The sequence below is a fragment of the Odontomachus brunneus genome, unplaced genomic scaffold, assembly GCF_010583005.1.
Source record: "Odontomachus brunneus isolate Ranch 3 - 2012 unplaced genomic scaffold, Obru_v1 Obru_scaffold_021, whole genome shotgun sequence".
Classification (NCBI taxonomy): domain Eukaryota; kingdom Metazoa; phylum Arthropoda; class Insecta; order Hymenoptera; family Formicidae; genus Odontomachus; species Odontomachus brunneus.
In genome coordinates this window covers 2600081-2613407 of record NW_022639471.1, presented here as the reverse complement: position 1 = coordinate 2613407, position 13327 = coordinate 2600081, and the positions used below count along the sequence as shown (strand labels likewise).

The window sequence follows — 13327 nt, the reverse complement described above, 5'->3', positions numbered from 1 at the left end:
TATATATATATATATATATATATATATATATATATATATATATATATATATATGTAATTTAATATATATATATTTATATATATTATCACTAACATAAGTAATAAAAATAAAATAATTTTATAAAAAGAAATGGTTTTCTTGACCATAATTTACAGTAGTTATTTATTTATGTGATTATAGTCACAAACACCGGATATTATTTTCTCAGCGAAAACACGCTCGAGTGTAAAGCCACCGCGATTTACGTGCAAGGAGCACATGGCTATGGTACACACGATAAACTCCCGCCGCTTCTCGCGCTTAGACGACGATAACGCGATCCCGATCGCCATTGTCCGACGCGGTCGCGACGGATGTTTGCAAACGCGCGGGGGAACCGTCGGCTTTCACCGCAACACTCTCGGTCGTCGCACCTGCAAGGGTGTGCTCCTTCTACCCCTCGGGACCGCGTCGGGTTTACATTTAAATTTATAATCCGCCCTCTCTCGTTCCGAGAGAGGGCCCCGAATGCCCGCGGTAAATTGATTTGCAGTATAACACCGTTCCCCTTGCGCGGGACGAGAGCTCGCGCCTCCGTCGTGAAAGAGGAGGATGGTGTGAGCGCGCGCACGAAAAGCAGAAGAAAAAAAGGAAAGTACGCCGGAAAGCCGTGCGAGAGCTCGGCGAGTGGCGAAAACGCCCGGGTCGGGCGAAGGACAGGCTCGGGGAGAAAATGTAAAATACGAGATGGTCCGCGGCAGGGAGGAGGGGCGGTAAGCGATTTCCAGTTGACTGACTGACATCGGTAAGCTTGGCGCTGCCTCCGGGCAACCTTCTCGCCGTCTAGCCGGTTTTCCTTCGCTCTGCTCCCCAGGCTATCCGCAAACGGACGTCGGGGGTGGGATCGCGCGCGCCTGTGTTTGTTGTGTGCGGACAACGTGTACCGACATTGAAGACGACGAGGCAGGCAGGCAGGACTCACTACTCCGTTTTCCACTCGGAGGCTCAGTCGCGATTAAGGTACTCCACGACAAGACGCGCCAAACTGCACGGTATTTCGAGGAGGCGGTGCCGGGACCATTCACATTGTCTGACGGCGATTTCGAGGACGAAGACGAGGATAGGTCCTTCTACCGCGCACGCGAAATGCACCGCCGAGATTCTTTCGTACGTTACATCAACGGTGGTATAGGTAAACGACGTTATGGATCCTCGGAGACACCCGGTCGCGTCCCACCAACTATATCGGCTTCGACGAGATTTGTAGGTTGCGACGATGAATTTAACTCTCCGCGTACAATTGTACTCTTTGGAACATACAGTACAATTTGCCAGACACCCAGAGGGCAACTCTGAACTACGATAATTTTGTTAAACATCAATATTTTCCGACTTATCTCTTTTCCAGATGAAAAGCTTCAGCTGTAAGTTAATAACACGACACAATCAAAATCTGTCAATAGATTTATGCGTGCGCTGTTTTGAAAATTTCAAGACCTTTCGCGAAAGTTGGTTATGATGAAATATTCGTTCGGAACTCATAGAGACCCAACAATGTACGCGGAGAGTTAACAGACTCGAATCGCGGATTCCTTTCTAATTTGAACTACTATACGCTATATGGCTTTAGTTTGCGTTATTTTACACGTAGATGTAGCTCCAATTAATGGCACGTGAATCGACGAAGAATACTCAAAAGGATATAATCTCATCCTTAGCGGAATCCTCTTATATGTAGCCTCAAGAGGATTTTTCTAAAGCCATGAAGAAAATATTCCAACACTCAAAAGAAAAGAAGTCTTGTCGCAAAGTGCTATTTCCTGTAATCCCATATTCTAAGCGAAAACTTTTACGGCAAGAATATTTCTCTTCTAATGAAGAGATATAGTATTGTGCCTGGAATATTTTCCTTTTGGTTTTTTGAAGAATTCTCTTGAAGCCATATATAAAGAGGATTCCCGAGTCGAAATTTTAATCCTACTTTCGACCTGAACTTTCTATGTACTTTCTGGATCAGTGTATATTTAAGACACATGAAAATTGAAGACCTACTTAGTACCTCTAAATGGTAGAAAACGCACCAAATAATACTTGAAGATTCTGAAGAAAATTTTCCAAAATCAACTGCAAAATATTCTAACTCCCTGGAGAAAAGAACTCTACTTGCGAGATGTTATTCCTTGTAATTTTATATTGTAAGCGAAAACTTTTACCGCAAAAATATTTCTCTTCTAATGAAGAGAAATAGCATTGTACTTACAATATTTTCCTTCTGGTTCTTTAGGAATCCTCTTGAAACCATATAGTTATACAGCATAAATATTCAAAATATATTCCAGAGATATCCAGGACATCTCTGAGACGTTTCTAGAATATATTTTGGACATTTGTACTATATGGATATATGAAGATTTCCAAGTCGAAATTTTAGTCTTACCTTCGACTTGAACTTTGCAACATCCGTATGTTCCGAAGGTATCAATGTATGTTTAATGCACGTGAAAACTGAAGTTCTACTCAACGCCAAATGGCAGAAAACGTACAAAACACTATCTGCAGGTTTTCAAAAGGACTTCTCAGCAAAGTTAGTAGATTAAATAGGATCAGGGGTTAATACAATTTTAATAGTATCAGAATAGACGTTGAATGAAATATTGAATCCAAAAATACCAAAATTTCGACTGTAGTTCCGCTAAAGATGAGATGATATCGCTTTGGATGAGAAACAAAGCCGATGAAACATATTGCAAATTGTTATTCCTTCATTACGTGTTTCGTTTATTTTGTCGCGTGATGCAGCGTAACGCCATCAAAATCTCCATCGCAAAGTCGATCAAAGCGCACCGTCTCGGGGACCTCGGTAACTTCATACGTCACTGATATCGCAGCCGCAACCGTGACTTCGAAGTTTCCGCGCGACGCGAGGTCTGTCTGTTTCGCATTACACTGCCAAGAAGCACGGTCCACGAGTTTCCGTTTTATACCCCGGTGAGCCGGCGCGATTATAAGGGACTCCGAGAGACAAGGCCATCCTAAATTGCAGTCGAGTGTTTCGCAACTCCCCCTCCCGACGCGATGACGATATTCCCGGCAGATACAGTCCGCAAAACCAACCCTCCGCGCGCGCGAGCGACCGAGAGCCTCGAGAGATCTCGCCGCTCTTGTATAATTCAACGGGACGCGCTACTTCCTTATACGTAAGATAATTCCCATTAACGGGAAGAAGGACGAGGCCTTCCTTCGCCGACAAACTTCCGTATCGCGTGTACCGAGCGCGTCGTCCGCCGAGCACGCGATGAAACTTCCACGAGGTATTCGCTACCAACGAGATCCGCGACGAAGGTGTACGGAGCACGGAGAGGCGCGTTTAATTCAAAACGCGAAGATTGGTCGCCCAGATCGATTTCAATCTTTGCGATCACGCCTTCTCTTGCTCTCCCCACGGGATAAATTCGCTCCCCTCCTAACCGCCCCGGATTTTCCTCGGCGAGATCACTTTCGTCGATCATTGTAGGATCCGTGCTCTCCCGAGAGAAAAAGGAAGGACTACTATAGCGAGAAGAAGTCCGGCTCTCCTCTACATCCTTCAGACGACGGTAGTCGGATCGCAATCCGAAAAACCGAGACAGTCGAGGTCCTCGGAAGGCCGACGCGTCCTCAAGAAATCGTCCCGATCTTTCGGTCACGGGCTCGATTCATCGCGCGGACACGGCGCGAGCGGAGGGTTGGGTGCAGCGGAGGGAAGGGTGAGCGGCTGCTCTCCGGCTGCATGGGGAAAAATCGCGCGAAATAAAAGCATCCAATTTCCTGCGAATCGTCCGTTGGATCTCTCGACGGACTTCCTCTCCTCTTCCTCCTCTTTCTCGTTCCTCCCGCCGTGGCGTCCGAGAACCCGGTGCATAGCGTGAGAAGAAAGAGCACGAAGGGTCGGTTCGTGCTTTCACGGCCGGACACGAGAGACGCCAAATGCAGTCGGCGAAACGTGAAATGCCGAGGAGAGGAAGAGGAGAAGGAGGCAATGCGCCGCTGCTGAACGACTCGCAGGGCGACTCGCTGTTGCTGAACAGGCGTGAAGTGCAGCGACTTCCGTCTTTATTCTGGCGCGACCGGGCGTTTCAATTATTTATATCGCTCCACCCCGGCAACACAATAAAATCTCCGCCTCGTCCCTGTCTGCCTTCTCGCGATCGCTCGTTACTCGTATCTACCCTCCGCGAATTCGCTCCCCGAGTCATGCCGCGGAAACTTTCGCGCGCCATCGGAGAGTTACCCCTTCAGAATTGCACACGACATTTTGACAATTCTCCACTCTAACGAATCGGAGCCAACTCCTTGAAGTCAAACCGGATCCTTCTGTACGTTTGCCATTTAGCGTTGAGTAGGTCTTCAGTTTTCATGTGTGTTAAACGTACACTGATCCTTCGAAACATGCAAATGTTGCAAAGTTCAGGTCTAGGCAAGCAGTGTTTTCTCTTGACGCCGGGTGCTGTCAAATCGATTTTTTTACGAATTTTCGGAGAACGAATGATCTTATGAGTCTTATACTCTAGAACTATAATTCTTAAGCCTATAACAACTCAGAACAAAAAGATCTCGGTTGGAACAAGAAAGACAGTATAAGTTTACTCTTGGTCCGATAAACTGTTTGTCAAAAAACTTTTTTTTAATTTTTCGGGCTTATAATTAAACTTATTGATTTGTGCTTTTGGAACAATGTTTGGAACAACTAGAACAATCTATATCGGTATCGGAATGCTTTATTTTCAAAAAATGGGGTGCCAGGTCAAAAACATTTTTTTCATTTTTTGGACTTATAATTCAACTTACGGATTTGTCCTTTTGGAACAATGTTTGGAACAACTAGAACAATCTATTGCGGTATCAGAATGTTCGATTTTCGAAAAGTGGGGTGCCAGCTCAAAAAATCATTTTTTTTTTTTATTCGAAAACCGTTTCGAATGAAGCAATATCACTTTGGAACAATGTGGTACAAAGTCAGAACAATCTGGAACAACTTTCAAAATTATAAATTTCAAAAAGTGGGGTGCCAACTTCATACACTCAGGCAAGCAGGACTAAAATTTTGACTCAGGAATCTTCATATACATACAGCACAAATGTCCAAAATACATTCTAGAAACATCTCAGAAATATCTGGATAGTTCTAGGACGTCTCTAGAATATATTTTGGACATTTGTGCTGTATGACTATATAGCTTCAAGAGGGTTCTTAAAAAACTAGGAGGAAAATACTCTAAACACAATGTTAGAATATTTTCCTGTTGGTTTTGGAAGAAGATTTTCTTTAGAATCTTAAAGTACCATTTGGTACGTTTTATTGTCAATTCTAAGTGTATTGATCTTGTAAGTGTGCAAATGAGTATTTTGTGCTTCTAAATGTGCTACCTATAAGCTAGTCAAAAAGTTTATAAATCATACATTTAAAGACATTTTTTTAACGATAAAAGAGAATTCAAGCTATTGTAAGTGCAAAGGGAAAATCTTGTCTTCCTATTTGCTTTGTTCTTGTAATAATAAAGTTTGATCCCTTCGCGTTCAGTCGCATCATGCACCTAGATACGACGACGTACACCTCGAGTGACAAAGGCAACAGCTGCGGGCAATGCAAGGCACATTCCGATGTCGCGTGACGTTCGTTTATTTACGTTGCTTAAAATCACATCAATTAACACACACAACGCCGCTATTTGCCGGATATTCTCTGTACCATTGCTTCTTTCCATCAGTTTGCTCTATTCTACCTTGCATTTTTTTATTGTCACGATCTCCGCACCAATTCTTCTCCACTTTTTCCTCACCTTCCTTGTAACGAAACTTTATCCTCCGACAATATCCCTCGCGTTGACCCGTCTCACCGTGTTTCGTGTGTAACGAGTAAGGAGCAGACTTCCTGTCGAATCGCATCGCGGATGCTTGTCCCTCGTGCGATTTAAAGTTTCGCGAGCGAGTGGAGTAAGAGAGAGAGAAATAGAGAGAGAGGAAGGGAGGGAACGAGGACTTACGCGAGTAAGCCGCATCAAAAATGAATATCTTTCTTCCTCGGACCGGGAAAGACGGGCTGGAAGTAACGATGGCCATCTTCCGTGGCGCCACGTGGCGAATCAATTATTTATGACGTATCGTGTTGAGACCATCCTCGCTAGCCGCACATGCTTTTCATTGTGATCCCGACTTTGCTGCCTACTTATCGGCTTAGCGATCCGTTCCCTTTCGCGAACGTCACGTTTGATGCCGTGTAGACGTGGTTTCGACTTCTATCGAACGGACAGCCACGTATCGCAACAAAAAAGCACCTGCTCCATCGAATTCGCGAATTTATCCGCGACTTTATCCACGGAGAAAATTTTCTTCAATTTTACTATGTTTTAATTTAAATTAATTTCAGTTTCTAAATATTAAATTTAATTTCAATTCCTAAAATGTAAGTAGTACATATGCAATGAAAATGATAGTCAATTTTACTGCAGAATGTCGATCTATTCCTCTATTACGAATCTCTATAATTCTTATATAAAAATCTCTATAATTCTTATATAAAAATAATATTTTTTCCGTAAAGTATCAAATCAATATGAATTATTGTGAGGGATTTTACGCCATTATTTAATTTGTGGAAGAAACAGCAGTGTTTCAGAAAAAAATGAAATTTTTCGACTCTAAATCGTTGCTTTTACGCCGTTAAACTGAAATGTGTTATTAAAAAATTCGCTTTATATCTAACAAAGTTGTTGTTTCCAGTAAAATTTATCACGCTTCTTAGCAAGATTGACAGTTCCCACGTTATTAAAACATAATTAAATTGAAAAAGATTTATATGAAAAAAGAAAAAATTTGTATATAAGAAGGAATTTATATGAAAATAAATAATATTCTCTCCATATAGTTAAATACACAGGAAGAAAATTTCAGTTCGTGCAACTGGATGAGGACAAAAAAACTTGCTGAAAATAATACCCTTGTTACTCTGACTGAAAACATTCGCTCTGAACACACGCACTGCATTAAAACTCGGTTGAGGTAACCGACAGCAATGGACTGAGTAAAAACCTCTGACAGGAATCTTTCTGTTCCTACAAGCGAGATTTCCATCTGCTTCCCAAATAACGCAAAAATTCAGTTATTAATTCAGCCATTAAATTTACTAACAGAGCTGTTTCCTTCGTGTATAGATTAATGTCACTATATCACAACTGATCCCTAGGTATATGCGGGATTTCTTCTCACTCTGAACGCCTTTCACGTCAAATGTTCTCAAAATGTGCCAAGCACAGTTGTATTGGCCCTACAGGCTGAGGTGTCGCGGACAACGCGCGATCAAGTGCACTGTTCTCCTGCGACATGTCAACGGATCGAAAGTTTCAGCCGACCGGATTACCGGGAGATGTATGTCGTGGCCGACGGCGCCAATAGATATCGGAGGATCGCGCGACGCGATCGGGTCCTCCATAGCCGTCGAAGCCCGCAAGCAATTAATTCATAAGCGTACGCTCGACACAATGGTGAACTATAGCGGCACATATCCGTCCCTTCACGCAACAATGGCACGCGAGCATCCGCACGTTGTGCGCGAATTGTATCAAGATTTGAATGAGCCAGCGCAGGATAAAGGGCCGCGCGCGCGGCGAAGGTACCGCCGCGGGGGACGCGCGTCTCCGCGATTGTCTCGTTGATATGTTAATTAACGTTATTGATGTTAAGCAAGACCGCCCCGGGCATCTCGATACGAGTATCTATTAAATGCCGAACCGCGCCCCAGAATCGAGGTGACGTGGATAAGCTTAAGCGAATCGCTCCGACAAACAGTTTGCGTTGTTACACCTTGACGAGACGCGTCGAGACCGCGCTCCATGCATACCTAAATTTTCACGCAAGCTGTCAATACATGGAAAATAATTGTTCTTATATTCAAAGTATATCAACTCAATTCTTATATTATATTAAAATTCTAAGGAAAGGAAATATCAGAGACTCTCAGTTATCGTAAATTCTGCCTCACGGTTTTTAAAGTAGAAAATAAATTTTTGTATTATTTTCTAAATTTTTTGGAGTGATAGAGAACAGTCAAACTTTCTCATAAGCTTTTAGCCCTACTTTGTGACATTTGAAGTCTTAAATTTTTTTAATAAAATTGTAGCTATTAATGTGTATGTTGAAGATACATAAGTATCAAAGGGTATACATAAGTATACATAAATATTACATAAGTATACATTTTGATACATAAGTATTAAATTGTATACGCGTCTCATCATCATTCGGGAGAAAACGATCCAAACAAAATTGCAAAATCAACACATCACTCGAATTCGAGTGATTTTTCACTCAAAGCGAATTCTCCACTCGACAATCGTCGAGTGAATATTTTCACTCGAAATCGAGGGGTGAATGTGATGTGCTCCACAGTTACGGGAACATGTTCGCTCTAATCGATTGGAACATTCGCTCATTCGAAGCCAGAACTCCCTCCAAGCTTGAGTGAAACATTCACTCTTACGATTTCAAGTAGCAGTACTTCCATCCATCGCTTCGTGTGAAAGTACCGCCACTTCTCACTCGCTTTGAGTGAGATCCCACTCCAAGGAATGTAGAGAGTACATAAAAGTACCAAAAGGAGATATCCGACTATCACTTATCGCAAATTCTACGAATCTCGATATCGTAGAACCGACCGCTTGCTCGTTAATTCTCCTCAGCGTCGATGAGCAAACTTATCGAGCGAAGCGCACAGAGATTTTGACTTGCTCGACCGGCCTGAAGACGCGGCGTTTTAAAGATGTAATAAAACTGGCCGACAGCTGGCTACAGCTTACCGACAGGCAGCTTGTTAACGCGCAATTTCTGTGCGTTTCTCGATTGGCAAATCGCAGCAGGGTCGTCGCGAAATCCCCGGGAATCTCGACGAATAATAATCAACCGAGCGTGCTATGGCGCATTTCGCCGTTTTCTCTGTCGCGAAGGTGAGGCGAGACGGCGGGTCTGTGATTGAATCAGCATGATTCCCCTGTTGCGTATTACCCATTGCGTAACCGCCCGATTCCATCTCGCCCGCTGTCGCCGTCACGCGGTTCTCTCTCATTTCGCCCCTACCTCGGGAATCCTGGTCCCGACGACGCCTGTAATACGCCTCGGGAAAACGAATCCTTTGAAGTCGCCTGTAATCGAAGAAGTAATTTCAGCGCGACCCTCGCCGGCAATCGTTTTCCCGAGGTCCGCGTGTAGGGTCGCGCGTCTACCGCACAAAATGTTATTATCGGGACGTTATTATCAAGGACCTCCCCCTTGATGAAGACAATTAGCGGCGTAATCCGCACGAGGGCCAAGGCGAACAGACGAAATTGAGAAAATGTGTGTTCAACGGCGCTCCCCCTCCCCCGCGCTATTGAAAAAGCCTGACGGTGTCTGAAAGGGCTTCGTCACGCGCGAATATTTTCGCCGCGAACCCTTGGAGAGGCCCAGTGAACACAATTCTGTACATCCACTTTAAATCCTCCCCAAATTCTTTATATCGACAAAGTAATGATCCCGTCGATGTAATGCTATCAATCTATTTCGGATTGAGTTATATTCTCCGTCCCAATCCGCGAAACGGAAACTCGTCCGCTGAAGAAACTGATATGGCGATTAAGCAGAATCTCGTTGACGCTCGAAATTGTGTAAAGTTTTTCTAGGAAAAAAGAAATTAAACCAATTCTGTTTTCTCAATTTCTCATCGATAACATATCAAAGCATATGGTTGACATTTTTATATTCGTTTTTATAATCATAAGATCGATTAAATTCCATAACTGGAGCAAATTTGAATGCACATAATTGTGTATATTCAGAAAATCGTACTTTCCTCTCAGACGGTCAATTTTATTTACACGTTTATTCATTTTATTTATTTTAATACAACTCATAAAAAATGAGTAAACAGAATGCAATTAGGAAAGAATAGTTTTTTAATCGATTTTAGACGCTACCAAGGCTTGAGTTCTTTCTTATTTTAACGCAGAAAGACGTAAGACTAGCCATTAATAACGAAAATTCAAAAACCATAATTTTGTAAGTCGAATCATTCTTGCATAGCTATGGCCATTTTATAATCTAACGTTAGAGCTGTGTAGACTCACCCTGCGCGCATTAATAACCGATCGTTGCGCGTTCACGTCAGCAGTGGCTCTCAATCCTGGCAACTTCAAGTGTTGCAGCTTTGTTCGATAAAATGCGTGCAGGCAACCGAATATACGTGTACATACGCGTGTACGCGTCGCTTTCGTTGCACGGAGCGCTCAAAGGGCCGCGGAAGAAACCAGAAGCGTGTGTAACGAGACGCGACTCGATATAATCTGAATTCAATCTCACTTCGCGCAAGTTAATTCGAGCAAAGTGAAACCACTACCACACGTGGCGCGGAACTTGTAGTTAACGTCAAACTTCGCATATTGGATTGTTCCGAAATACGATTTCTACCAGAATTCAATCTGGAAGCGCGGCGTAGCTACCGGTCCTGACGTTACGGAGGACAAAGTCGAATTCGGAGCACGTATAGCGAAGTCAAGCGTACGGACACTGCTTCACGCGAAGTAAAACATTCCCAGGCAAAAAGGCCCTTTGCCCCAGCGGCCCCCGCGCGAGGAGAGCTTCGTAATTTCACCGGGATACGATGAAGTCGCGGTAAGCGTAATAAATAATGAGGTCCGGTGAGAGCTGGTGTGCATTCTGAAAAATAAGAACCGCCTAATCCGTTTCGATGCAGGTTCGCAGCGGCGGCGAAAATCCCTCACCCGGCCGCGCGAGTAAAACAAAGCCGTTTCCTTAAAATGTTCACAGCGGACGAAATTCAATTCGCCGTGTCGGAAATTTTCGCTCGACGGCGAATTTGCGACGTCCTCGTCGCGAATTAACAACTCCGCGCGGCCTGACGGGATGGAACGGCACGTCGGATCGAAAATTGCCGAAACTAATTAGTAAATGGCACGGAAGGGAGTGATGGCCGGTTACTGGAGGGATCGTCTTTTTGTTTGCAGGTGCGAGGGCGGCTGGTTGCAGCTCGAGGGCAGCGCTCGCGTTTGCGGTCGTAACCAACGCTTCGACCGGCCGGTCGTGCTCTTCTCGGACAAGCCGGTTGCTACTCTACATATGCAGTGAGTACAACATCGGCGTCGCTCCATTTCAGTTAGCGACCGGGTTTTTGCGTTGCCACTTCGTTAAGCTAAAAGCGATAAGTTTGCCGCTCGAGCGACCACCGCGCGATTACCATTAATTTCGCCGCGCGCGTTGCGAGAGAATATCTCGACGGGCGCGCACGAATTCTCCGTTCACTCGCCGAATTCACCGATGTGAAGCTACTCGCAATGCTCGCGATCGGCGGCTCCCGCGACACGCTGACACGCGCGTTTTTTTAAATAGATTATTTGTGCTCGCATGCTCAAATTCCAACGAGATTATTTCCGTTCACTTCGTCAACGCGCCGGAGTTGCGCCGAGAGAGCGTTCTCGTGTAGGAGAATATTTTATAGAGCCTATAAACTGCGAACAAAATCGCAGCGGAGCGCCGTGATCTCGGCCAAAAGAATGATCACGTTAATACGCGGGAGAAAAGGGAAAATTAATACGTCACGGTGATTTTCGTCAATTGTTCCAAAGCTCAATTGAAGGTCGAATAGAGTCAATGTTACGATAAATGTCAGAGGTACCCGTGAATAACCAACTTTCAACCAGACTCTTACCAGCTTACATGAAATGTTTACAAGATTCTTACCAATTTCTACACGGAGAAAATAAATACAGTAAAAATTGCAACAAAATTTTCGTAATCCTGGACTATACAGTAGATTTTATGACCAAAATTACGATATATTTTAAAAGTATTATGACGTTTGATTTTTTATTATTACTAAATTATTATAAATATTTGAATGTTCCTTATATCAGGTAGATCGTCAAATTTTCTATTTTTAGCAATTTATTTATATTATAATTTCAGTATAGCTTTACAAGGAAAACACTATGAAAAAAAATATAATTTTTAATGTAATTATATTCTAAAATTATACATTTGTTTTGAAATATAATTGTAGAATAATGATTGCGTTATATATTTATAAAATAAATTATATTTCTCTGAAATATAATTTTTTAGAAATATGATAAATTAACGCAATTTCTACTACAATATTTCTTCCATGCACTTGTGAGCTGTGTGATATATTATAATAAACAGTATTTCCTAATGTGCTATTTTTCTGGAATGAAAGTATATTCAACTTATTATATCATTGATAAAAAGTGAAAGTTTTATCTTTTAAATGCGTTCAATTTTAAAATACTTGATTACATATGAATAATCAATGTGTATATTTCCTGCTGCAAACATGCATAAAAATAAATAAACAAATATTGCAAAGAGTTATAAATATATAAATGAAGGAATAAATATATTCTGAATAAATTGCGCCGACATACACACACACACACACACACACACACACACACACACACACACACACACACACACACACTCACTCAAAGATACATATGCGCACTTGTCAGCCAGCTTTCTTAGCTGCTGCAATCGACTGCGACATTTAATCCATTTAGTGCAATTAGTCACGCCTTACGCGTAAATTAACGAGACGCGGCGAAATCATAGGGGCGGTCAGCGCGGTACCGACTCGATGGCGGTCGACGTGCTAAACCGACTCGCTTCGTCTCGTCCGTCGTGGTTTTCGCGGACGTACGAAACGAACGCATCGCAGTAAATGAATAGCGGGCGTGTAAAGTCGATTTAATGTCACTGTGCGCGAGTTACCGTCGACGTCGCGGTGCGCGAGTAGTAGTGGGTATTATCGAGGATGGCAGACGAGGACGGACTGGAGAAGGGTAGATGGAATTCCAACGGCATTACGAAATAGGAACACGTTCTGAGCTAAGTGCTTCTTACTACCCCCGAGCCGCCACCGCCACCGCCGCCGTCGTCGCCGTTCTAGTTATCCGGACGTACACCTGAACGTAACGCTCGTACATCGAATTTTACTCTTAAATACCATTAAGCAGTGATATCCGAGAGATTGAATTCGCGGAACCTGCCCGTATATTTTCTCCTGGAATCGCTCAATTTACGGCCGGCGCGCTGTCTGTAATAAATCGGTCCAACTACGATGGCTTTAGAAAATATAGAAAGGGAAACGATACGGCGAAGTGTTTACACGATTCGCGCCTTATGAGAAGCGATTTCCATTATCAAGTGGCCTTCTCTTTCGCCGTTTGTATTCTCTCTTTCACTTGAACATCACAACTCCTTCTCTCTCTCTCTCTCCCTCTCTCTCTCTCTCTCTCTCTCTCTC

The 13327-nt window shown here is 43.2% G+C and overlaps 2 protein-coding genes across 6 annotated transcripts in view; one reads left to right on the top strand and one right to left on the bottom strand.

The window, feature by feature from the left end:
* The window catches only part of LOC116842094, a 422139-nt gene that overhangs the window by 226136 nt on the left and 182676 nt on the right, over positions 1-13327 (top strand). For all 3 annotated transcript variants that reach the window (XM_032810806.1, XM_032810807.1, XM_032810805.1), the window contains exon 5: positions 11010-11126. In XM_032810806.1, coding sequence (XP_032666697.1) covers positions 11010-11126 — 117 coding nt within the window. The remainder of the gene's footprint in view (positions 1-11009; positions 11127-13327) is intronic.
* LOC116842095 overlaps positions 1-13327 on the bottom strand; it is a 332290-nt gene that overhangs the window by 153330 nt on the left and 165633 nt on the right. The window lies entirely within an intron of this gene.